Consider the following 24,775-nt stretch of genomic DNA (forward strand, 5'->3'; position numbering starts at 1 on the left):
TGTAAAAAACCTCATACCTTCCATCTGAAGAAATGCTAAGAGATTCAGGATTTGGAATAGAATGTCTTCTAAATGCATCCATAAGAATTTTTTGTTTAGATTTCAAATCATTTTCTCCAATGTCTGTTGTTCTAAATTTTCATATTTAAAATTATAGAAAAAAATAATAATTTATTTCTGTGTAAAATTTCAAGTGATGATTTTAAAATATGTATAGAATTTGAAATAACTCACTTATTACAATCAAAGTGACTTCCACCAATTAAGCGTGTCCAAGGATAGATGACTCCATCCATATTTTTGTTTTTCCCTCCATGATACACATAGTCGTCCATGCTCAGAAGTTCGGGAAAAGCCACGTGATCTGAACATTTTATTGGCATGCCGTTGCTCAACCAAATAGTTCGTTGAATATGGAAGCACAAACATACTGGCAGCTAACGAAACAATTATTTATTTATTTATTATACAAGAATTACATGTTATACAGAAATTGAAGAAAATTAACACTGTTTATCATAAATTGCTAAAAGTTTTAAAAAACAGTTTAGTACTAAGGTAATATGTAAAAGCAGAGTTTTACTGTTGTCATTAGTGATTTTTACAATGATTTTTCAAAAATTATCATTTCCATATAAAATTGGGATAATATTAGTAATAATAGTTTTAATGACCAACAGAAAAATATGCCATTTTCATATAATCAAAACAGAAAATTCATACTGACTTTAAAGAAAAAGATCCTAACTTAAAGCAAGAGTCTAACATATTTAAAGCAAGTCTTTGTCTTATATTTTTAGATTGTGTAATGCTTTCTTTTGAAGAGAATAAAAATCAAAATTAAATAGACTTCTTATATGGATATAATTGAATTGTAGTAGTAGTAGTAAATTGCTAGTCATCACCTTGTTGAAACTAGAGATCTTAGTAGTTCCAATGAACCACAAAACAATATTGGAAAGAGTACAAGCTTCTAGTAAATCCACAGGGATAAATGAAGCAAAGAGCAGTTATATAGCTGAGATTGATGAGGCCCTTACAATAAAAAGAATGACTGTTGTACAAGGAAGACAGATGTATGATTGTATGAATACTCATTAAATAATTTAACTAAATCTTTTTGTATGTATTTAAGTAATTAACTTATAACAGATAAATTTATTTATGTCTTGAGTCAATTCCATCATCCACACCTATATTGTAAGTTATGTATCAAATAAAAAATATTTAAAAAACAATCTTAAAAATTCTATCACGTACTTACTCAACTGATATAGTTATTACATTTTTATTAATTTTGAAGCAGATTCTACATGTAAAGTCTACATAATTTTTGTTCTTTCTCATTATATTGTTTGAAACTAATATATTTTGAATGAACAGGCTCTGTGTTGCATTGTCAGATTCCAAAAAACATTAGATGATATAACTTATAAAGACAAGCTTTAAATAAGAATAATTCATTTTCAAGTATGGTTTAAAAAAAAAAAAAAAAAGATAAATGTATAAAAAAGTAGAATTCTATTCACCTTGCCAATTGTTAACTGCTTAATAAATGTAGATTTATAGGAATTTTGATCATTAGAGTTTTTGCAGTTTTGTTTATTGGCACATCCTTCACAGTTGACATCCTGAACAAGTTCACACGATATAAATTTCTTTAAACAGTCTTGTATTCTTAGATGGCCCTAAATAAAAAAAAAACGTTTTAGTATTTTATAAATCTCTCAACTATTCACTTATTAGTTCAAAAATATTTATAGAATTTAAGGAGTATTCCATAAAATTATGTTTCAAAGTATAACAAATACTATTACACCTATACTTTTACAACTTTATTTCAAAGAACAAGCTGTTAAACAGGCCATCTAACTTCCTATATGGACTCAAGATTACATTTCTGGTAACATACTTCCAACTACATAAAGCACTTAAATACAACATTTCGTACAATTAAAATAAAAACCTTGTAAAAAAATGGTCAAAGAGAGAGTGCCACATTTAAATTAAATATTAGAGAGGTTGCAACTACACATATATTACATGAAATATCCTTACGTTAACTTTCTATAATAAGAATATTTAGAATCATAAGATATAAAAGTATTGCATTAGCAAATATAAAAATAATTTAAAAACTTACAAAATGAGGATTTGGGATGGTGAGAGAAATACTGTCGAAAGTGTCATAACAGATGGGATACTGAAAATATATAATATAAACTTCAGAGTTTCTTAGATTCTTAAAATTTATAATATTTATATGTTATATAATATAAAATTTGTTATTTATAAATAATTCAATGTTTAATTACCAAAATATAACTTTTAATTTATAATTTATATACCAGACTTATTTGATTTTTGGGACTTTATTGTCATAAAATCATAAAATATTCTCTGAAATATACACAATAAATGGTATATTGTGATCTATTAATCGTAATAAAATGAATTTAAATTTAATCAAGTAGTAAACCAAGCAGTGGCAGATCCAGAAGAACCCAAAGGGGGGATTACCAGTGCAGAACCCAAAGGGGGGCTTACCAGACAAATGTCTTTTGCTTTTGAGAGAAAATTGTATTCTGATGGTAAATAAATTTACAAATGCAAAATAATAAAACAGTTTATTTAAATCAGTGGGTTTAATTATATACAGGTGGTTTTCCATAAACAAGAAAACTACTATTAAAGTTAAAAAGCAATTAAACTTTACGAGAGTAGAATGTTATTAATCAGACATTGTTAGTCAGGACATTTGAATTCTTTATAAGGAATCTTTTTCAAAGTTTTTTAAATATTCTTAGCAGAGAGACAATGAGTATAAAAAGAATTTAGAATTTACATAATACCATACAGAAAATTGGTAACCCCACCAGGGTTGCAACTCCTTGTTTGGGATGTAATGGCATGAGATGGAAAACAGGAAAATAAAATTATGTTGCCAAAGCCCTGGAGGTCACAGGTTACTCATGACTGACTTAAATCATTTAATTCTTAACTCCATTCACTTGAAAACCAATTGCACACAAGGGCAATATTTCCTAAACTTTTTAGAATCACAGCTTTAAGAAACTTTTATGACTCATCTAGCTTCTGGAAGCCTGTAGCAATGGAAATATCTAGAGTAGGTTCAGTAGGTTCTCTAGTCAAATGTGTGCGTAGTCATTAGATGAGAGCACTGAACTGTGCTAAAACTCTAAAATTACAAAATGTTTACACTTGAAAAGCTTTTCAGACCCACGGATTTAAGAAACACTCCACTAGCGTTCAGAATCAAACAGTTTCAATCTCTTTTCTCTTTCCAAAGATTAATGCTCAAATTCCTGTAGTCTTACAGCAGTAATACTTTATTCTAACATTGAACATATTTATTTATTTTCTAATTATATAAATTTAAAATTTAAAACATTAATTCTATTTACATGATACTTATTCTAATATCAACAGTTCTGTTTTATATTGTTCAATTTATCTACAATTGATCACATTACTTTTTAATAATTAATCTTCGTACTTACCCTGTAGCCACATGTTTTGCATCTTAATTGACTAGCAAGAAGTCCTCTTGTTGGACATTCATACTTAAGAACTTTAGTTTGAGGATAAGAAAATCTGTTTATAATTTTTCCTGTCTGGTGATCCGTAACATCTACTTTATCCTTAAAAGTATTTTTAAAACGAATATAGAATAATAAAAAAAAAAAAGGTTTATATAAAACATTATATAACTAATAAAATCTTACTCACCACTAATTGGTTTACATCAGAAAGTGACAATACAGACAAATGAGGCAATAATTCTTCTTCTAATGTAGTAGTTAATACATGAAATAGCTCGTGAGCATCCTAATTTTTAATAATACATCAAATTGTTATGTAAAAATTCATAACAAATATGTCCAATTTCAAAATGTATCAAAGGAAAGATCTATTCAGATTTAAAAAATCTTATATGAAATATATTTGCAAAAGAGTTAATGACTTAAAATCAGAAATATACTAATTAGATTTTTGATTATATTCCTCCTTCTAGAAAAATTAATAAAAAATAGTCCATTTTTATGCAGACTATTTAAGTTTAAATCTTTGAAATAATATGATTTATAATGTATTGTAATTTTAATACGTGCTGTAGAAAATAAATCATATTAAAACAATGGCTCTATTATTTCCTAATTGAGTACTTTTTTAATGATGCATCTGGCAGCATAATTCACAATACAGTCAAATCTCTATTTATCTGGATACCATTCATCCAGATTGGTTTGAATAGTTGTTTCTTTTTAAATTTTTACACATTTCATGGAAAAGTATTTTTTGTGATGTTTGTGAGATCATTGAAACATTTACAACCTTAATATATACCTATGTAGCAATCTCACATATGTGGGGATAAAATTAAATACAGCTCTCCTTTGATAGTCTGACGTTTTTTAATCCAACAAGCTCAGTAGTCCGACGCACCTCCCATCAAGGTACCCATCCCCATTACGTGTCTGCTTGCACAGAAGCATGTCGCGACGTGAATCTCCCCATCCAATTCTTACACAATGACACACATTTCGTGTGTTTTCTGTGAGCAGTTCTGTTCGAACAGTTGGAGTAGGGAATATTGTAAGCTACTGCTAGCAAAACAATGCAAAATATGTAATTATTTTCGGTAATCTGGACACTTCGTAATCCAACACCCCTTTGGTCCTATACCTGTCAGACTATTAAGGGAGAGATGTACTGTTTGTATGTACTGAGTAATTTTTATGTTCTTATTTATGTAATTTTAAAATTTCTATTGTTTTCAAGTCAGTAAAGCATGTAAATTTAGAAATTAGGTTTTAATGCCATATATTACAAACATTTTCAGCCATTTTTTATTTTTTCAACTGTTATATATAACAGAGGGAAAGTCAAAAAAATGACCCCCCTAAGATTTTACATTTTTGGACTCGGGACACCTTGAAATGTCCAGAAATGCAAAAAAATTTGGAGGTAATTTCTGTATGTATGTATGTATTGATGTTAATGTGTACGGAGCACAATTTTGTTCACCCTCTTTGAAGCTTAATAACTCCTGTGCTTTTCATCAAAAATTTCTGAAATTTTGCAAGGAGGTTTGTGTATTAGGGGGATTGATGTTATTAAATTTTGATGATCAAAGGTTGAGGGGATGGGAAGATAATGGGGTCATGTGTATCTCCAGTAAGATCAGACTTAATAACAAGTAAAATTGTGATTATCATTTATAAAACACATCCAACTCAAAATTAAGCTTTATGCTATTTTATAATAGTTAAAAATATAAAAAGGCTTTTTAATAAAATATGATTACAGAATGCACCACCAAAATTTTAAATGTTTCCAGAAAGTTAAGCAACTTGTTGCTGGTTTATTTTAATCAGCCTTCCTCTAGCATTAGTGAATATAATCATAAAAGTTAACATAACATATGATATTAAAATCTAATTTCTTTGCTGAAACTGAAGAAGAGGTATGGTTATATTCTAAATTTCCTGTTCCAGTTGCATAAATACATACATAATTTGTTTTGCATATAATAAACTTGCACGCAAAAGGTGTTTTCAGTATAGATAATATTTTAGATTTTAACTTCAATACCTCACTAATTTCAGTTTATCTGGATCTTAATTAATCAGATTGGATTTTTTAAAACTCTTTCTGCCTTGCGAGCACTAAGACAATTGTTTTTTTAGCAAGTTTATTATGAGTTCGGCTAGGCCCACAATAGGATGGCTGAATGATCTAATATTTATTTCAACCCCAAACCCCCCAGAGTAATCAGCTGCCAACTTGCTGCTCAGTCATCAAAATCAGATTGGTTCTGGTCCCATCTGATCCAGATAAACAGGGTTTGACTATATGATTTAAAATTTTAAAAAATCCCCTTAACTCTTCCCAATCTTTTAGAAAGAGATTAAAACTATGATGAGAACAGATTTGAAACCTATTTGTTCCATTGATAATAAACAGAATCAAAGATTTGAAAGACAATTATGAAGTCTTTTACAAAACTGATTAATGTAAAGAGTTTACTATAATGCAAATCTTTCCAAAATAAAATAATGCTGCAATCAGACAGCGATACAAACATATTTTATTAACACAATTATATTTTTCAACTACAATTTGCCTTACATTAGCCACAAACATGCTATCTTAAATGCATCTTTTATTGTTACAAATGTAAAACAGTATAATACTTTGCTCTTTTTTTTTATAGTATAATTTACTTGTATTAATGTCTAATATTTATAAAATAATTTGTTTCGTTTCTAATAAAAAAAAACTACAATTTTTTAATACTAGCAATTTAAATTTCCAATTGCATATAATTTTCTTTGATTATTATGCAGTCCTTGACTTCTGGACATTTGACTTTCAGATAACTTACATACTACTTTGATAACACTTTTATGTGATAAATTTATACTTTTGTACTGTACATTTTCAGAGGATAAACAAAACTTGCAAGTTCAATAACTTGTAGCAGCAGCATTTTCTGCTATGTTATTGTCCCCCTGTTTAATCTAAGGTTTTATGCATTTTGATTTTTATTGCAGACCGTTTTTATGCATTTTACTGTAAAAAAAATTAAAACCTTAATAAAAGATTTTGTACTCTGGAAATGGAACTTCTTTTATAATATTCAATATTCACGGATCTTTTCTGAAAACACATTATGTTTGTAAGTTTGGGACTGCCTAGATTTAAATTCTAATGATTTAAATGTTGCCAGAAAAATTTAAAATTCAAATTTATGCTCTTCTTTTTGAAATATTTATGAGTGATTTATATATCAAATTACTTATAATTACATCAGAATTAATGTCATTGATATTTGTTACAGCAATGTTAGAAAAATATATAAATTTAAGTTAGAAGAATAATGTAATTTCAAAGTTTTGAATCTAATAAATATTTGGAGATAACAGAACCAATGCAAATACGAGAGAACATTGTATAATATTTTAGATGATACTTATCAGTTTAACAATTCTTAATATATCCAAAAATAACTTAATAATGCTTGTAAACAACAGTGCAATTTAAGAGTTCTAATCTTCCCATTCCATTAATTTAATTATGGTCATGATTATTAAATTTATAGAATACAATTTCCTTAAATTGTGAATAATAAATCTTCACAAATTATAAGTTATTTATTAATGATTTATGCTCTATTTTTGCTGAATTTATTATAACAGCTCATTAGAAAAGACTATTTGCTGTTAATTTTGTTCTAATATTGTTTTAAAGCAGACAAATTAGATTTTTTATAATATTTTTTTCTATTGGTATATTTATATCTTTCCAAATGTTCTTGATCAAGATTTTTTAACACTGAATAGGGCACTTTTTTAAAGTTTTTAGAATTAATCTTTACATCATTCTCAGAAAAATACAAAACAATTTGAACAATTTTTTGAGCAAAATAGTTAAAAATCAAACAATATTAATTAATAGAACAAAATAATTTACCTGTTCTTCACTAGTTATAACCCATCTTCTTGCTTGTAAAGCTTCAATGACATTGACAGGACTATATACATCGTGGCTGTTCTGATTATTTAGTTCTATAATATAATAATTATAAATTTACTTACAAAGCTTTTTTATATAATATTCAGTATACAACTATCATAAAATATATATGTACAGATAAATCTCATTTAATAAATGGATTCAATTCCAGAAAATTATTTGTTGTATGTTCTTCAAGTATATCTTGAAAGCATTTGATGGTTAGTTTAAAGAGAAATGCATTTATAACTCCTTCAATCATATCTCATTAGACTATCTTTGCCATCAGGATGATAACATTTGTTTACACTAGTAATATTGTGAGGTAGTAAGAGAGAATTTTTGATTTACAGTTACTTTTAGTTACTGTTGTCCATATATTACACTGGTTTACACATCTAAGTCAGTAACAAACCTTTTTTTAAACCGATTTTGTACAACTTGAGACTGCTGATTTCAGATATGCAATCAGAAATTATGTATCATGTCTCAGTTTTTCACAGTTCACAATTATTCATTTATACAAGTTTCAGCTTTACGCAGATATTTCACAAACTTCATTACACATAACAATGAACTTATGACTATGTTAATACTAAAAAAAGTAATTTTCCATTCACAAGAATAAATGAAAATGTGTAAGTACTTAATCAGGCAAGAACTTTTGCTTCTTTGATTTTCTGGAGTAGGTGGAATCAATAGTGTCATATTGCAAGCACCAACAATAGTCTGCTATCACGATTTTGTTTCATCTGCCTTGGTATTGGTGTTGCATGATCTTTATATCTGGTGGAAGCACTTGCCTTGTTCCTCACTTACGGAACCAAGATTTGAAGGAAAGTTTATGTGGCCATGCAGGAAATGCACCTTGACACTTATGTTTGCTCTTAACATCTGGAAAAGCTGTCAACAAAGTTTCAACCAGAACCTCCTAGTTGTCTGCTCTGAAGTTGCCAAATAAGTTTCTAACATCATCAGAAAATGCACATCAAAGCATCTTTCTCCATGCTGTTTATTATGTTGAAATTTTTTGTCTTCACAAAAACATCAGCTTTACCTTTCTCAGAAAACAGTGCAGGAAATTTAGAACAGATGTACTTGAAGCAGGCACTATGTTTATTCAGAGAATTTGTATATTGCTTCATAAGCCATAATTTTATGTGAAGGGGAGAGAGTAAAACTTTATTAGGGTCAACAAGGGGTCATTTTGTATATTCTTTTGACCAACATGAAATTCCTCCAACAGGCCTCTCTTTTCTTGCCCTTGCACAGCTATCCCATAGTCACAAAAAGCATGGGTATTTCATGTAACCCAGGGATGAGCAACACGCGGGCCGCAAGCGGCCCGTTAAATATGTTTATGCGGCCCGCCAAGCATTTTTAAAATTGAATTTATTTTATCGACTTTCTCCCATCAATATATTGTTATAAAATTAATTATAATAAAATGGTAGTACATACTAAACCGAAACAATTTTTTGTGACGAGTTACTCACTTGTCGGCGACTTGTTCAAACATGCAATACGAACGCGCCGCGTCTGTGCTTGTTTGTGTTTGCTTCTGTCACACAATCAGTCAGACTGGTAAGCTGTTAACTAGCAATTTTAGCAATTCTTGTGTTTCTTGAAAGGCGTGAGTGCAATATTATTGTCAAAAAGGTAATATTAGAGTTTTTTTTTTTCAAAATTAAGTTTTCCTACAATTTTTTTAACTTTCAAATTTTTAATCCATAATAGCATGTCGGAAAAGCAAACAAAAAAACGGAAGGTTGCGGATGAGCACAGGCATTTCCAAGAAAAGTGGAAATTTGATTATTTTTTCACTTTCGTCGAAGATAAAGCTGTATGCTTAATATGCTCAGAGACTGTGTCGACATTAAAAGAATATAACATAAAAAGGCATTACGATACAAAACATGAACAACAATATAAAAACTTAACAGGACAACTCCGGATAGATAAGTTTAATCAAATGGAGAAAAACTTGGGAAAACAACAGGCTATTTTTAAAAATCAAGCTATTTTATCAAATACGGCAGTAAAGGCTAGTTTTGTTGTCAGTCAAATACTGGCAAAAAAAATGAAACCCTTTGCGGATGGAGAGATGATAAAAGAATGTCTGACTGCTGTTGCAGAAATAGCATTTCCTGATAAAATAAATATTATTTCAAACATTAGTTTATCAAGATTCACCATTGCAAGGAGAATTGAAGACTTGTCCGAGAACATAGCAACAACGCTTCGTGAACGCATTGCAAAATTCGAATACTGTTCTTTGGCACTTGATGAGAGTTGCGATATTAGCGATACAGCACAACTGGCTATATTTTTACGTGGTATTGACACCAAATTTAATATTACCGAAGAATTGTGTTCACTGATTCCAATGCAAGGGACTACAACCGGCAAAGACCTGTACGATGAACTAAAGTCTGTGTTGGAAAATTTTTCAATTTCATTAGAAAAGATTATTGGTATATCGACAGATGGAGAATGAGCAATGTCAAGCATGGAGGAGGAGGAGGAGGGGGAAGGCTATTTCAAGACATTAAGAAGGTCACAGGAAGGGAAATATTCATTAACCACTGCATAATTCACCAAGAAAATTTGTGTGTGAAAAGATTGAGTTTGCCAAATGTCACAGTACCAATAATTAAACTAATCAGTTTTATAAAGTCGCGCACGTTAAATCACCGTGAATTTAAAGAATTCCTGAAAGATTTAGAAACTGAATATGGCGACGTGGCTCTACTAAGCCAACGTACCGAAGTACGTTGGCTTAGTAGAGGTGCAAAGCTAAAAAGAGTATACAACTTAAAAAGCGAAATACAATTGTTCTTGGATATGAAGGGATATGCCTTTCCTCATTTTGGTAATAAAGAATGGATGTGCGAGTTTGGGTTTCTTATCGACATGATTCAGCATCTCAATGATCTTAATGTGTAACTTCAACACAAAGGACAGTTTATTCACAATTTGTATGATAAAATTCAGGGCTTTGAGCGCAAATTAAAATTGTGGAAACAGCATCTTTTGCAGAATAATGTGTCTCACTTTCCACATTTAGAAAAAGAAAACGTTACTACTTCTCAAAAATACGCACAATATATAGACATTTTAATCAACGAATTTCAATTACGATTCCAAATGTTCAAAGCTGAGAAGACAGCGGTTTCCATGAAAATGTTTTCCTCGCCATTTAATATCGATGTGGATACAGTTCCCGAAGACTTTCAAATGGAAGTGATTGACATGCAGAATAATACCGATTTAAAAAATGTATTTTTCTCAGTAAACATCGAAAATTTTTATAAATCTTATGTGAGCCCTGAGAAATTTCCGCTTTTGACGAAAAATGCAAAGCAAATGATGTCTCTGTTCGGAAGTACGTATGTTTGCGAACAATTATTTTCAACCATGAAATTAATCAAAAATGACCACCGATCAAGACTGAGTGATGCACGATTAGAAAGCTGCGTACGTGTAGCTACCTCATCAATTCCGGCTGATATTGATCAGCTTGTATCGAAAAAACAGTGCCAAATTTCTCATTAAAAATTTCAAGTAAATTCGTTTTTCTGTTCTTTTCTTGTTTGTTTTTATTTTGCATTAAAATTTGTATATGAAATCTTTACTTTTTTTTTAAAATTTTATATTTTTTTATTCTAGTGTTTATTATAAATAAAGTTTTGTAAATTATTAATAAGTGTTACTTTATGTACGGCCCGCCAAAAAATTTTAAAATTTAAATTGGCCCGTTGATTAAAAAGGTTGCTCACCCCTGATGTAACCTATCTGCTTACCTAGTATCAACCATATAACCAATATACTTTATCTTAAAAAAAGAAGTTTCACTGTTTCATAAATTTCTTTCATTTGTATAGAGTGACCAATTGGAATGGAAGCTAACTTGTTGTCATTGTGCAGCAACACACATTTTAAACTTCTCTTCAAGCTGTCAATGAAGAGACTTCAATCTTCTGCATGATATTTGCACCCCATAGCTTCAATCAATCCCTTCACATCAATACCGTAGACAAGATATTTGTTCATCTGAAAATATTTTCTGTAAAATCTAAAAAAATCTAAATCTAAAAATATATATATTCTTATACATGAAGGTTGTTCCATGATCTAGCATATTTCTTTCCTTAAGTCTTGAACTCAATATGTCTGCCGATGAGATAAAGATCATATACAAGATCATTTAACTCAGCTTGAGTGAAAGGGTTGCACATCCTGTTTTCATCAACTGACAGCAAAAACACAAAGTCCTCATCATACTATCTGTATTTGCAAGGATACTTTGAATCTTCATTGCTTGAACTCGCAAATTTGCGGAAATAGGGTCAGGTATTTCATTGAAATGAGGAATGGGTCTCCTTGAGAGTAAATTAGATAGTGTAGGGAATGTTTATTCTTTTTGCTGAAGCTTAATACATTCACCACAAAAATAGCAGTCATTAACATGTTTTTTGTTGCTTTCACCACACTATTGCCATTCAAAAACTAAGGCTTTTTTCTCTGACCATTGGGTCCATTTATCTGTGATTTTCAATACGTGATCTGCATATTATGTGGAACCCAGGTCTTGTCATGGTCACCCAGTCAAACTCCAAAATACATTTTATAGGCAGATATATTTGTTCATTATTTTAGTGTTGTAAAACAACCACAAGTATAGTAAAATATGTCCAGGACATTCTTACACTTTCAACAAACATTTGCCATGTCAGGTTAAATTTGCAACAGAGAACAAAGAATTGGTAAAATGATATGTAACAGTACCTTCACTTACATTCCTCATCGTGGGGATACCTGATGTGATTGATAAAAATGGATATGACTTTTAGGTTCAGCATCCTTGAGTTACTAACAATCAATTGTCAGCCTGAAATCAGAAAACTTGATGTAGACCAATGTTATGTAATGGTGTGGGTGAGTATCCATCATGATAAAAGGGTGGGGATGTTTACAAAAGCATTTTTGAAAATTTTATAATTTTGGAGTGTTTTACTCATACTTTGAGTAATTCTTCATTTACAATTAATCATAAAATAGCATTGTGATAAAGCTAAAATTCTGTACATGATTTTCTTAGATTTATCATATTTTAGAGATGAATTCTGTAAAAGTATAAGCAACATTTTTGTCCTTGTATAAACCTTGACTTTCAATTTATCTTTCACACTCTACAATTTCGCTACATTTTAAAATAAATGAATTAAAAATTTATATTTAAAAAAACTCTTGAAATAATTATATGTAGAAATAGCATATTCAAAATTATAATAATTTTAATTTAATTAAAATTTTTTTTAACTTTTGAAATAATAAATTTTAAACATTCAAACCTTTCAATGTTTGATACAATGCATCAACCAGACTATAGTTTGGTTTATTTGATAACTTATTTTTTGTGGAAATTCCTTCTAACCAATGAAGAAATGAGGACCAAGAAGCCAAAGCTTGAAGGACTACATTTAAGAAACAAGAATTTCCAAGATTTTGCAATCCTGGAATTAAATCTGAAAATAAAATTCATACTTGTTATTACAAACACTAATGTGAAATTATTTCATAAATTAAAATATCTTATGCTTAATATATTTGTGATTTATTCAATTTAAATAATCTCAACCATAGTGACATAACAAAGGAATTTATTACATCTATAATAATTGTGCACATTAATGATAGCTTAATCATAATTAGATGACAAGTATTTATTTATTTTACATTATTAGGAATTGACTGAAAACAATTCCTAATAATGTACTGTACAGTTTAATAAATGTCAAATTATTAACTCCATTTTTAATTAATGTGTTTAGTTAATAGTTTATTGAAATTACATAAATTCTGCACTATACTGTAGACAGTTATATTGCCATATATTGTTTAGTTTTAATAATTAAATTAAGAAATTAATTAAGAAATGACTGGAATGGAAGTGGTTTTACTTTAAAATGCTCAACTTGTAACATATGATATTATTATATTTGTAGATTTAATGATCATATAATTTCTATAACATACAATGAGCTTCAAGATGTGTTGATCATGCATCTATATTCTATATATATATACAGTATATACACACACACACACACACTAACTATCTATGTAACACCCATATCTTGAGTAACACCCATATTTTCAAGATCCTGGTATGCCACTGCGTAACGTGGTCGGGTATTTTGCCTCAGAAGACATCTAGCTTGGGTAAAAAACAGGAAGGGAAAAAATAGAAAGGATAGTTCTACATCAGACTAAGTAGAATGAAGTTGTTCTTTATTTATATGTATCTTACATATAGTATGTAAGATACATATAAATAAAGAACAACTTCATTCTACTTAGTCTGATGTAGAACTATCCTTTCTATTTTTTCCCATCCTGTTTTTTACCCAAGCTAGATGTCTTCTGAGGCAAAATACCCGACCACGTTACGCAGTGGCATACCAGGATCTTGAAAATATGGGTGTTACTCAAGAAAGATTTGGAGAATACTAAGACATGTGCCACCTGTTGTTTTCCCAAGAATATTACTTAATATCTTAAAATTACCTTAGTTATCCAACTTCTTAGATCATTCTTTTTACATTAGCTATTCAAAACCGTTAAGTAGAAAATAGAAACTGGGTAATTGATAATTATGAATTGATAGATTAATCATAAATTATATAAATTACAGAATGATTGTGTGTGATTCTAAAAGGTATAAAATCATTACATTTTTTATTTTCACAATAAAATATCAAAATTAGTTATTTTGATTTCATACGTAATTATTCTAGTCTGTGTCCCACACTTTTCAATGTATTGAATATTTTTTTACTTTTTTTTCTGTTTGAATAAAGTTTCTTTTTGCCAGTGAAGTCATGCAATATGCATTATTACATGGAAAGTATTTGATAAGTCATAGCAATGATAGTTTTTCTCCAAAAATATGACAGATTTGTAAAAGTGAAAAATGGAAGTTTTAACAAAATTATATTACAAATTTTTGGCACAAATTTGACAAATGTGGCTACAATAGATCTGTTACAGTAACACAATGAAGCTGACATTGCACAGACACTCAGATAGAAATGAGGAAGCTGTAAAGATTAGTATTAGTAAGAATAATAAGGAAATTATGCTAAATTTTTGTGAATTCTGATGCAATAAAACAATGGCTCATCTTATCAACATCCTTCAAAATAATCTGTCATGTATTCACACATTCTCTCCACATTACTACGTATCATCGAGACATATGGTATCCATAAAGTGCAAACTTTTCTTTTATGCAATATTTTTGAAAGAATATGACTGTATAGGCAGTACGATTCAGTCTCTGCTGCTGAATTGATGCAGCCCATCACCAATCAATCTCAAGAATATACATAATGGCTACAATTGACATATTGTTAATTTTTGTTGGTGGATGCCAGATGTATTGTTCATCTGCTGTATCTTCCACTTTAAAAGTACGTGTACCAGTATGTTACCATTTGATATGGGGAAGTATTATTACCTTCATATTGTTTTGCAATTAATATACATTTAAGATTAATTTTTAGGTACTGTTCCAAACTAGATGATATTCTCAAACTCAAAATTCTGGATTGTCTTGACCGAAACTCACATGATGACATTACTATTGCAAGTATCAGTTTGAAACTCATCTCAAAAATTTTGGAATATAACTTACAAGGATGACATAGTACTAAGTATTACATGACTTCTTGTAGCTAAAATTTACTTGGTAGTTAAACACATGCTGTTTACCCACATATGAGTATATCCTCATAGGTGGGTAAATGTTAGTACTATGTTATTTACCCATTTATCAAAGAATTCTCATATTTATTTTTAATTTAAAATAACAAAATTGATTGCTTTAGTATCAAAAAAGATGCCGCAACAACCATAAGCATCCCCCAGATATGAACAACCTTTTGATCTCAATCTAGAACAATGTTTCCCAAACATTTTGGACTACTATCTCCTTTAATGCATATATTTCTTTAGCACTTCCATAAATCAATCAAAAATGACAAAAATGATAAATTAAAAATTTATTTTCCAATGTAAGCATTTATTTTATAAATGAAAAAAATAATTGTCTAAAAATATCTTAAAGTACTTTATTAATTAGTATAGTTGTATGTCTCAAAACTGATTTTACAATATATTTATTTAAAATTGAGTAATGAATTTTTGTCTCCCTTGTCTACCAATGCTCCTACTGTTTCAATACCTTCTAGTGCCACCCAAAGAGTACTAGAAGGCACTAGACTAGGGGCAGTAGCACCTACTTTGAGAATCACTGATCTACAATAATACCAAAAAAGTAACAAAGGAGAAGTCATCTTACATTTTTACTATTAAGTTATTTATAATATCTAAGTTAAATAATAATGAATAGAATTAATAGTCAAATTAAATAGTGAAACCATAAGGCTACTGTTCTGAAAATCAGATTTAAGGCCAGGTGAGATATTCAGAAATTTTCACAAGTGGTTTGATAACTTTGTGAAGTCTTACTGTATTATTGTGGATTTGACTGAACTTATGATGAACATAAGAAACCACAGAGTGGAATATTGTTTTAATGTGAGAGACTGTGTTTGGAGAGAGATCCAATAAATTTAATTGAAAACATACATAACAAGATAACTTTACAATTCAAAAATTTAGTATTTACTTTAATTACTATTCATCTGTTGAAATGCAAAACAGAAACCACCTTTCTTAATTCCAGCAAATCAGTTTAAATGACAAAAGATTTTTCATGAATATTGATAGATCTTTGTCGTTTGCTACAAAAATAGGAAGATCTAACAAGTATAATTAATTTATTCAAATGCATAGTAATTAAATTAATTTTATTTTCTCAGAAATTTAATTAGATGCTTTGACAAAATGTGTTTCTTTAAGCAAAAATTCTTCATGTAAAAAATGTATTTAGTAAATATTATACTTTTAAACCCTTATTATAGTTGCCAATCCCTCAGGCTTTTTACTGAGAATCTGCCTTTGGAAGCAGTTGTCAGGCTGTCAACCTGAACTATAAAATCTCCACCTTTTTCAGATAATATAAATACAGTCGACCCCCTATAACACGGTTGATAATTCCGTTTTATATGAATTCCATGTTGTATGAGTCACTTAGATTTTACAAATATGTGTGCCGGGCTGTGAACGGCTCACGTATTTGTAAAATCTACTTGACTCATACAACATGGAATTCATATAAAACGGAATTATCAACCGTGTTATAGGAGGGTCGACTGTACCTATTGGGCATATTCGATAATGTTCCTCAACTTCCACTTTTTCTACTGCAAGTGACAAAATTATTTATGATGTTGTATTGCTATTATCAAACAGACTTTCTTTACTGCTTGTAGAAGGCATATTTATGATGCTATATTTATATTTAAAATAATGAGAAAATATTAATTAGATGTATATGTAGTCATATTTATATTTATCTGAATATATAAATATTTTTCTTTTTAATCAATAAAAGATGCATTACAGACATGTTGGAAACAAGTGTGGAGACAGCAGTTAATATTGCAGCAAAGTATTTTGATAATAGTTTTTAAGCTACTTAACACATTTTGCAAAAACTGTTATTCATTTCTTCTACTAACTTCAAAGTGCCCTTTACCTTTCTACTATTTCTACTACCTCCTTAAAACTTTGTAAAAAAAATGGATGCACTTCTTCCACAAAAATGTCATATACCATTATTATTAAACAGATAAGTGGATCTAGTGGAGAATTGTCAAATACACTGGAAGTTGTGGAGCATTATTAATCATGCACTTAATGCATTGTCTTCACAAATATGAATTTATGACCAATACTAGCAATTCCAAGTTTGCATTTATGAATGTTTTTATATATGCTTTTATGAACTGTTTTATTCCTAATATTAACATTTTCTTTGAGTTCAATTTTGCTGTATACATACAAGAATTCCAATGAAAGCTTTAAATTTTTGATTAAATTATGAAAAATTAATTTTTTTCTAAAAAATGATTGCATACAAAATTTTGTCTGAAAATGTGATAGATATACAAGGCTGTACATCTATTAAGAGAATGCCAATTTGAAAATTCTTGTAAATCTGTCATGTCAAAATCATATTCTCTGAGCTACAGACTATATGGAATTATTTTAATTTTTGTCTATAGATAATTAGCTTTTTACATAATACTTATTATATAATATAACATACTGTTACTCTGTATTCTACTTTTTTACTATTAGTAATGTGCTTATAGTAGAAAAAGCCATTATTATAAAAGTATTTTGTGATAAAGAGAATGAAGATTGAATAAATGCTTAAAAGTGCCACAAATTTTGTCTACAATCTTTCTGTAACTTTGTTTTTTTTACTTCTCAGCCTTTCCTAGCTATTAAGTCAGCTTCATCTTTAATCTAAGGTTGGCAAGTATGTTATATAATATGGCACAAGTTAAAGCAACATCATGATTTAATAACAACAACATAAATCAGAAAATATATTCTTTGTAGTGATGCATAAAACAGCTTCTTGTTAGTTCTTTCAAACAAGATAAAGTAAATCTTTCACATCATACAGGGAGAACGGCTAATCAAATGATGTAAGATAGTATGCCAGATTTTAGAAATTAAAAATTTCCTAATTGGGTTTTATAGTTTAATGCAGTGGTGCCCAAACTTTTCAATTGGCAGGCCAATTTGCACATAAGTTGTAAGTAGACAAGCCAAAAATTCCTTCTATATTCCGTACCAGGAGATAAGCCTGGTGTTGCCCAGGCAAAAAAGCAACAACAAAGATTAAGATTATTAGATTATTTCATACTTCTAATCCTTCTATTCTAGTAGCCCGGGATGCTCCCTAGTGGGCGTTCTAGCAGCAGTGGTGTCATTCCGTGGTATAAATAATAAATTCCCATTACAAATAAAACTAATAATATACTGAATTTCTCAGGGCATACCCTACTAAAATGCAGCCAAAAATGCAAAAAACTGCATCAAATAATAATATACTGAATTTATTGTTAATTTAAATAATAGCTAGGGGTGCCCCTAGTTGCCATTTTTGGCATACAGTGACAGAAAGAAAGAAAATGCCCAGTTTTTCAGCTTTATATAGTAGATATGCAAAAAGTAAGCCTATTTTTATCATTTGTAATGTCAATCTACTTCTTTAAATAGATAAATGCTTTAGTGATGTTTTTACCAAGTTCAACCTAAAATTTAATGTTGATTTGCTAGCCATAATGCATCATTTTAGAATTCCAATGACACATACCTTCATACTCCAATATTTTAACATTTTGTGTTCTAATCTATCAAAATATAAGCAAATACTGATGTGTAAGAAAATGTTTGAATCTGCCTGTGATTGCAATTATAACTGTTACCAGTGATATATTTGACTCCAGATTAATATGTTTTGTAGGCCAGGTTTGGACCAGAGGCCATAGTTTGATAACCACAGGTTAATGAATCAACTATGCCTATAATATTTGGTTAATGTTACCTTTGGTTCCAAGATGGCAGTGCTTCTGACTGTTCATAGTCCAGATGGACTCCTCCCAGAGGAGAGCTGCCGCACGTCACTAGTTATTGATTAACAGTACCGTGTTTCCCCGAAAATAAGACATCCGCAGAAAATAAGACCTAGCACAGATTTTGCTGAATTGCAAAATATAAGACCTCCCCCTGAAAGTAAGACCTAGCAAAGTTTTTTTTTAGTCGTAACGGTCATCGACAGATGGTTGAAAGTGGCCATTGGCTTTTTGAAAGTACAGCCACTGATTGGTCAGCAGACAATTACGCCACACGGCATGATATGCATAAGACTATGGCTTGGTAATCACAGATTTGCATAATGTTACGGCTGGGGATGGCTAATTGGTCGGCCGGGAATCACGCCACATGACATTTGCATAGTGCTATGGTTCAGTAAGCACTAATTGGTCATCGAGTCCGATGTTGACGCTATAAAAAGGCGACAGTTCGACACACTGGATATACATCACTCTCGTCTAAGTTTGACTTGGGAATTTTTTTGTTCAATAATAAATGTGAATTCTTCTTCCTGGAAAAAATAAGACATTCCCTGAAAATAAGACCTAGCGCATTTTTCAGAGCAAAAATTAATATAAGACACTGTCTTATTTTCGGGGAAACATGGTAGTTCTTGAACAAAATAAATAAATAAATAAATGTCTACTAAAAATATAGTTAATCTAACCCAGTGTTTTTCAACCTTCTTGAATAAGCGACCCCTTTACAAGTTAAAATATTCTGGTGACCCCCCCAGGGCCATATTAAAACTATGTTGGTGATTTTAAAAACTAAGTATCTAAGATTTTTTCTGTTGAGACCTAAATATCGATCTAAACACCAATTGTACTGTAAAATAAACAGGCACAGCCTTCTCACTGAGACTGTAGTTTTTTTTATTGTAGTGTAGGACCTACAAACACTTGTCTTTTTCTTTTCCCCCGACCCCCGTGTAAGGCTTTGCGACCCCCCTTGGAGTTGCGACCCACAGGATGAAAAACACTGATCTGACCTAACCTAACCTAACCTAATTGCCGCCATCTTGGAACCATAGGTAACATTAACCAAATATTTTTTAGTATTCCTTTAAAGTATAATTATTATTATGTTTGGTAACAAGTAGTAGGCAAATACTAAGTCATTTTAAAGATATTGAAATGAAAATCTCAGATTTATTTATTATTTAATCTTAATCTCATTTTAATTAGAGACAATGAAGATAAAATGATATAGCATACACTTTGTGAAAGTGAAAGTAGAAGACAATCTTATCATCAGTATATTTGATAGTATGTAAGATTTAAGATGGTATATAAGATGCTGTAGCATTTTTAATACTATTCTACTAAAGCATCTCTAGATTAAAATTTTACAAGTTGATTGTATATATCTGGTCTCCAATAAATTCTTAATAAACAATATATACATACATATTTTTTTTGAACATGCAATAACATATGAGAACAAATAATAGCATAAAATTCATAACTTAATTGATTAAAATATAATGTATTTTTGCATTTTTTTCAATATTTTGTGTTATTAAAATGTAATGTATTATTATAACTATATTTTTTTAATATACTATTATTAATTTATATAACCCTCAAATAATTAAATGACAGTGGCATATTTATAATATAATCACATCATGTACAGGTACTTTGTTGGTACTTTAAATCACTTGATAACAATGGATAAAAAATATACATCCAATAACTACTGATATTATGTATCACTAGATATAAAGTTTTCAAAATTATTGCATTTAATTGAAGAATTTATTGTTTATTAATTTAATATTGATATTATTAACAATAATGTGATTTTGTTTATAAACAAATAATCAACAGTGTAACCCCAATTTATATACTTTCCTCGTTCCTACAAATTCTGTAAATTCGAATGAAATTTTCCATTATTTATTGTTGAAAATTGTACTTAGTTCAAGCATAATCCATTCACCTTACTCACATTCTCCAAATGCAATAAATAATTGGAGATAACAGATTAACTATAGTGATTAGTTCATCCTTGTTAATTAGTTTGAAACACTTTTAACCTATTAGCCAATCATTTTAAATGAAATAAAATAAAATGAAATTGTTGATTAGATTATACAACATAAAAGAAGCAATATGAAATGAGAAACAAATAAGAAAATAATAGATATTTAAAGCAATAAGCAAAACAGAAAACAAGTAAAATTGATTTAAAAAAATTTTGTTTTATTCTAAAATCCAGTAACAAAGCTAAAACAGATAACCTCTAAAATCAAAACCATTTAGACTTTTCCAAAATCATTAAACAAACATGAAAACTTTTGGTTTATTTTATAAACCTGCCTCAGGTTCAGATCGGAAGTATGACATTCTGAAATTCCAAATTGGAATGTTTCAAACATCCAATTGTTTACAAAATTTTAAAAATATTGTAATTTTATGTACTGCATTCTAAAAGCATTCTATATATTAATGAAAAGTAAAATGAATAAAATATTCTATATTCTTCATGAGATTTACTTAAACCAAACGTTAAAAAAATGTTAAAATCCTTTAGGAAATGTTAGTTAAGGTAATTATTATAATTTATTTTTCAAAATAACTTTAATTTAAAAGTATAAATATAGATAAGGTAAACATATATTAAAGTTTAAATTAAATTATTTTTTAAAACTTAAAAATTTTTTAAAATGTCTGTTGCAGTAAGGACATTGTCAGAAAACTTTTAAAATTTATATTTCTTAAAAATGTTTTTAATACGACATACTTAACATTATTCTACGACGATCATTCTAATACAATCCCTATGAATTGTTTTAGTATTCTTTGGTTAGTTAATTCTGGTTAGTTGAAATGTTATGAGATGCATTATCAAAAATTGTCTTATATAAGAACTAATATTACATCAGGTTATATTAATGCTATTATTAATATAACCCGATACAATCTGGCAATCATTTGGCATTAATCTAAATATCAGATTCAATCAACCTGACGTTTTAATTTGTACATATAAGAACCAGGAATGCAAAGTGTATTAAATTAAATTATATTATATATTTATATATATATAAATTAACAACTTAAATTTCAAAATGAATATTTAAAATGGTCGTACAATATTGACTTGTCTTTCTTTTTTAACTCAAAATCATTGTCACAAAGGGGAAAGGAAATGTAAATGTAAGTAAATAACCTCTAGGGAAAATAAGTAATGAGGAATTTATGACTTTTACTAGATGAATGTTAGAATATTTTTACATAAATTATTTATCTAATAGGAAATTTTGTTCGAAACTATCGCGTTTTAATGAAATTCTTATACGAATGGTTCTTCGTGGTTACTTGATTTGCAATACCCTTCACTTCTTCGTGAAGTATTTTTCGACGTAGTACTCTGCTAAAGGTATATCCTTTAGTGACAACTTTGCTGTTGAAATGGTTCGATACGAAAGAAACCCAATCATCACGTGCTTTTCGAATAATTTAGTTTTTTTAATACATGGTCACGCGTGGCAATTCGGTTGTCGGCGTTAATTCGAGGTAGATTGATGTAGAAAATCTGACGTTAAAATGGCTAAAAATAGCCGAGTTGGATCCGAAACGAAGATGGATGAAAGATAAACAAAACGGGATAACGTTGTAGTGTCACACGACACTTTTCTTACCCGTTCGGTGCCAAGGACTCGTGTTTTGGTTGTTTAACGACATGAAAGATACCGATGTTCGACACAATCTACTTTCTACATTAGTTTCGATCACGTAACAATTCGGTACACGTTTGGGTAACTATAACAGGGAATTTTTAACAACGATCAATCGTGTGATCGNATTTCTGATATTATTTTTCTGCGAAAACTTCGTTGACCTTTGGAGACATCATTAATATAAATAATTTTTATGGCCGTTAAATAAGAAATGTTTCTTTCACAAGAAATGTATAAAATTACAGTACTAAACAGACGATAGGTCGCCTAACTCGCCGTAGCGTGACGCTAGACGGCGAAAAATATATATTTAATTATAATAAAGTTACAATAAATTAAGTTAATATATAATTATATATACAGTACCTAATTTATATATAATTAATATATAATTATATGTACAGTACCTAATTTATATATAATTTATATAATACTGTCCAGACGATAGAAATCTCTCCGTAGCGTGGCGCTACGGACGGCGGGTAAGTAGTTCGGCTGCCCGATGACGTTTTACGTATTATAGGAGTTATTTTTACCGTTGTTTACGGATAATGCCACAATTTTTATAGGAATCATAACTATAGGAAACGGTTTTATAGGGGGATCTACTGTATATATAATATACAAACTCACTCAAACATATAAGTTCATTGTTTAATTATAATGCCTAGAAGAATTTTAATTATTCATTCAATCTAGAACATAATAAAATTCTCAAAAAAAAGTGTATTTTACATTCTAAAAAGTTCTAAATTCATGTTTTTATTAAAAATTCTATAAACACACTTTTCACAATGTTTACTAATAAACAATAAATTAAAACTTGTGTTATAATTAAATGTATGTACAATGTTTAAAATATTTTAAATTTAATTAATTAATTTGGATTAAATGCGATTTTTTAATGAGAAAAAAAAACATAATTAATCGATCAATTAATTGAATTACTTATCTTTGTATACAAAGCGAAACAGATTGATCTCACATGATGTAACTGATTAGTTTCTGTGTACAAAACTCAAGGACTTTGCATTAAAATTACCTTTCCTTCTTTTCTTCTGTTTAGGAGTTGGACCCCATAATATATAAACGCCAGATATCAAAACTGCAGTCAGAGCACCCAAAAAACACAATCGTCCGCTATCCATCTTTCGCTAATTCAATCGTGGACAACTTCCCAAGAGCGCCGCCATATTAATGATGTCACTCGTGTTTTCGTCACGTGGACGTAAAAAAAAATAACTTCGTTTTCTTAAAAGTCGTAACAGATGGCGCATTTTCATTATTCGGAATTCTGTTTATTATTTAATGTTTTATATATTCGGAAATATGTGTTAATGAAGTACAAATTATTACTTTTTCTCTTCGATTTTAAAATAATATACATAACTATTATATATCGGCATTCTCCTTCAGTAGTATGTAGGCTCACCAACAGATATATCGCCGTCTATTAGTTATGGAGATAATTTCATACAGATCGTATATTTATTTTATCTAAAAAAAAAGATTTAATAATTTTGAATGTCAATTAAAGAAATCCCGCAACGAGTTTCGTAACTTTTCCGGAAAAAGTATTCAAAATTGTGGTGGCGCCATCTGTTACGATATTTTATTTTAAAAATTTGGTAGAAGTTTACTTAGGTAGTCCATATGGCGGCACTTCCGGAATATCGTTGTAATGACGGAGTTTGGAAACATCAACAATATTCTTGTCAAAAGTGTAATTCAAAGGATTTGTTTTCATTTTTTAGTATCGGAATATCCCGAATTTAATTTTGACAAGAGAGTTTCATCAGCTGTTGTGTCTGCCATTAAGTTTGGAATGCAACCCGCAGATGCACTTCGTTCGAAATGTAATGGTCGTCGTAAATTAAATTATCGAAAGAGCAACATTTAAACATAATTTTAGGAAAATTTCTTGGGAAATTACTTTTATGTTTATTTGGCATCTAATTTGCATAG

The 24,775-nt window shown here is 29.3% G+C and overlaps 1 protein-coding gene across 1 annotated transcript; it reads right to left on the minus strand.

Moving 5' to 3' along the window:
- Positions 1–17: 17 nt before the first annotated feature.
- On the minus strand, positions 18–24,050 carry LOC111613269 (ubiquitin carboxyl-terminal hydrolase 30-like; the record flags this gene model as incomplete). The annotated part of the gene is made up of 9 exons (XM_023354619.1): positions 23,853–24,050; positions 12,894–13,067; positions 7,498–7,592; positions 3,751–3,849; positions 3,522–3,662; positions 2,144–2,203; positions 1,530–1,688; positions 235–437; positions 18–131 (listed from the first exon to the last, which is right to left on the minus strand). Coding segments are annotated over exons 1-9 (1,151 nt in total), but the record flags the coding sequence as incomplete, so codon positions are not given.
- Between the last annotated feature and the right edge of the window lie 725 nt (positions 24,051–24,775).

The sequence above is a fragment of the Centruroides sculpturatus genome, unplaced genomic scaffold (genome assembly GCF_000671375.1).
Source record: "Centruroides sculpturatus isolate CEXI.00-Female unplaced genomic scaffold, Cexi_2.0 scaffold1918, whole genome shotgun sequence".
Lineage (NCBI taxonomy): Eukaryota > Metazoa > Arthropoda > Arachnida > Scorpiones > Buthidae > Centruroides > Centruroides sculpturatus.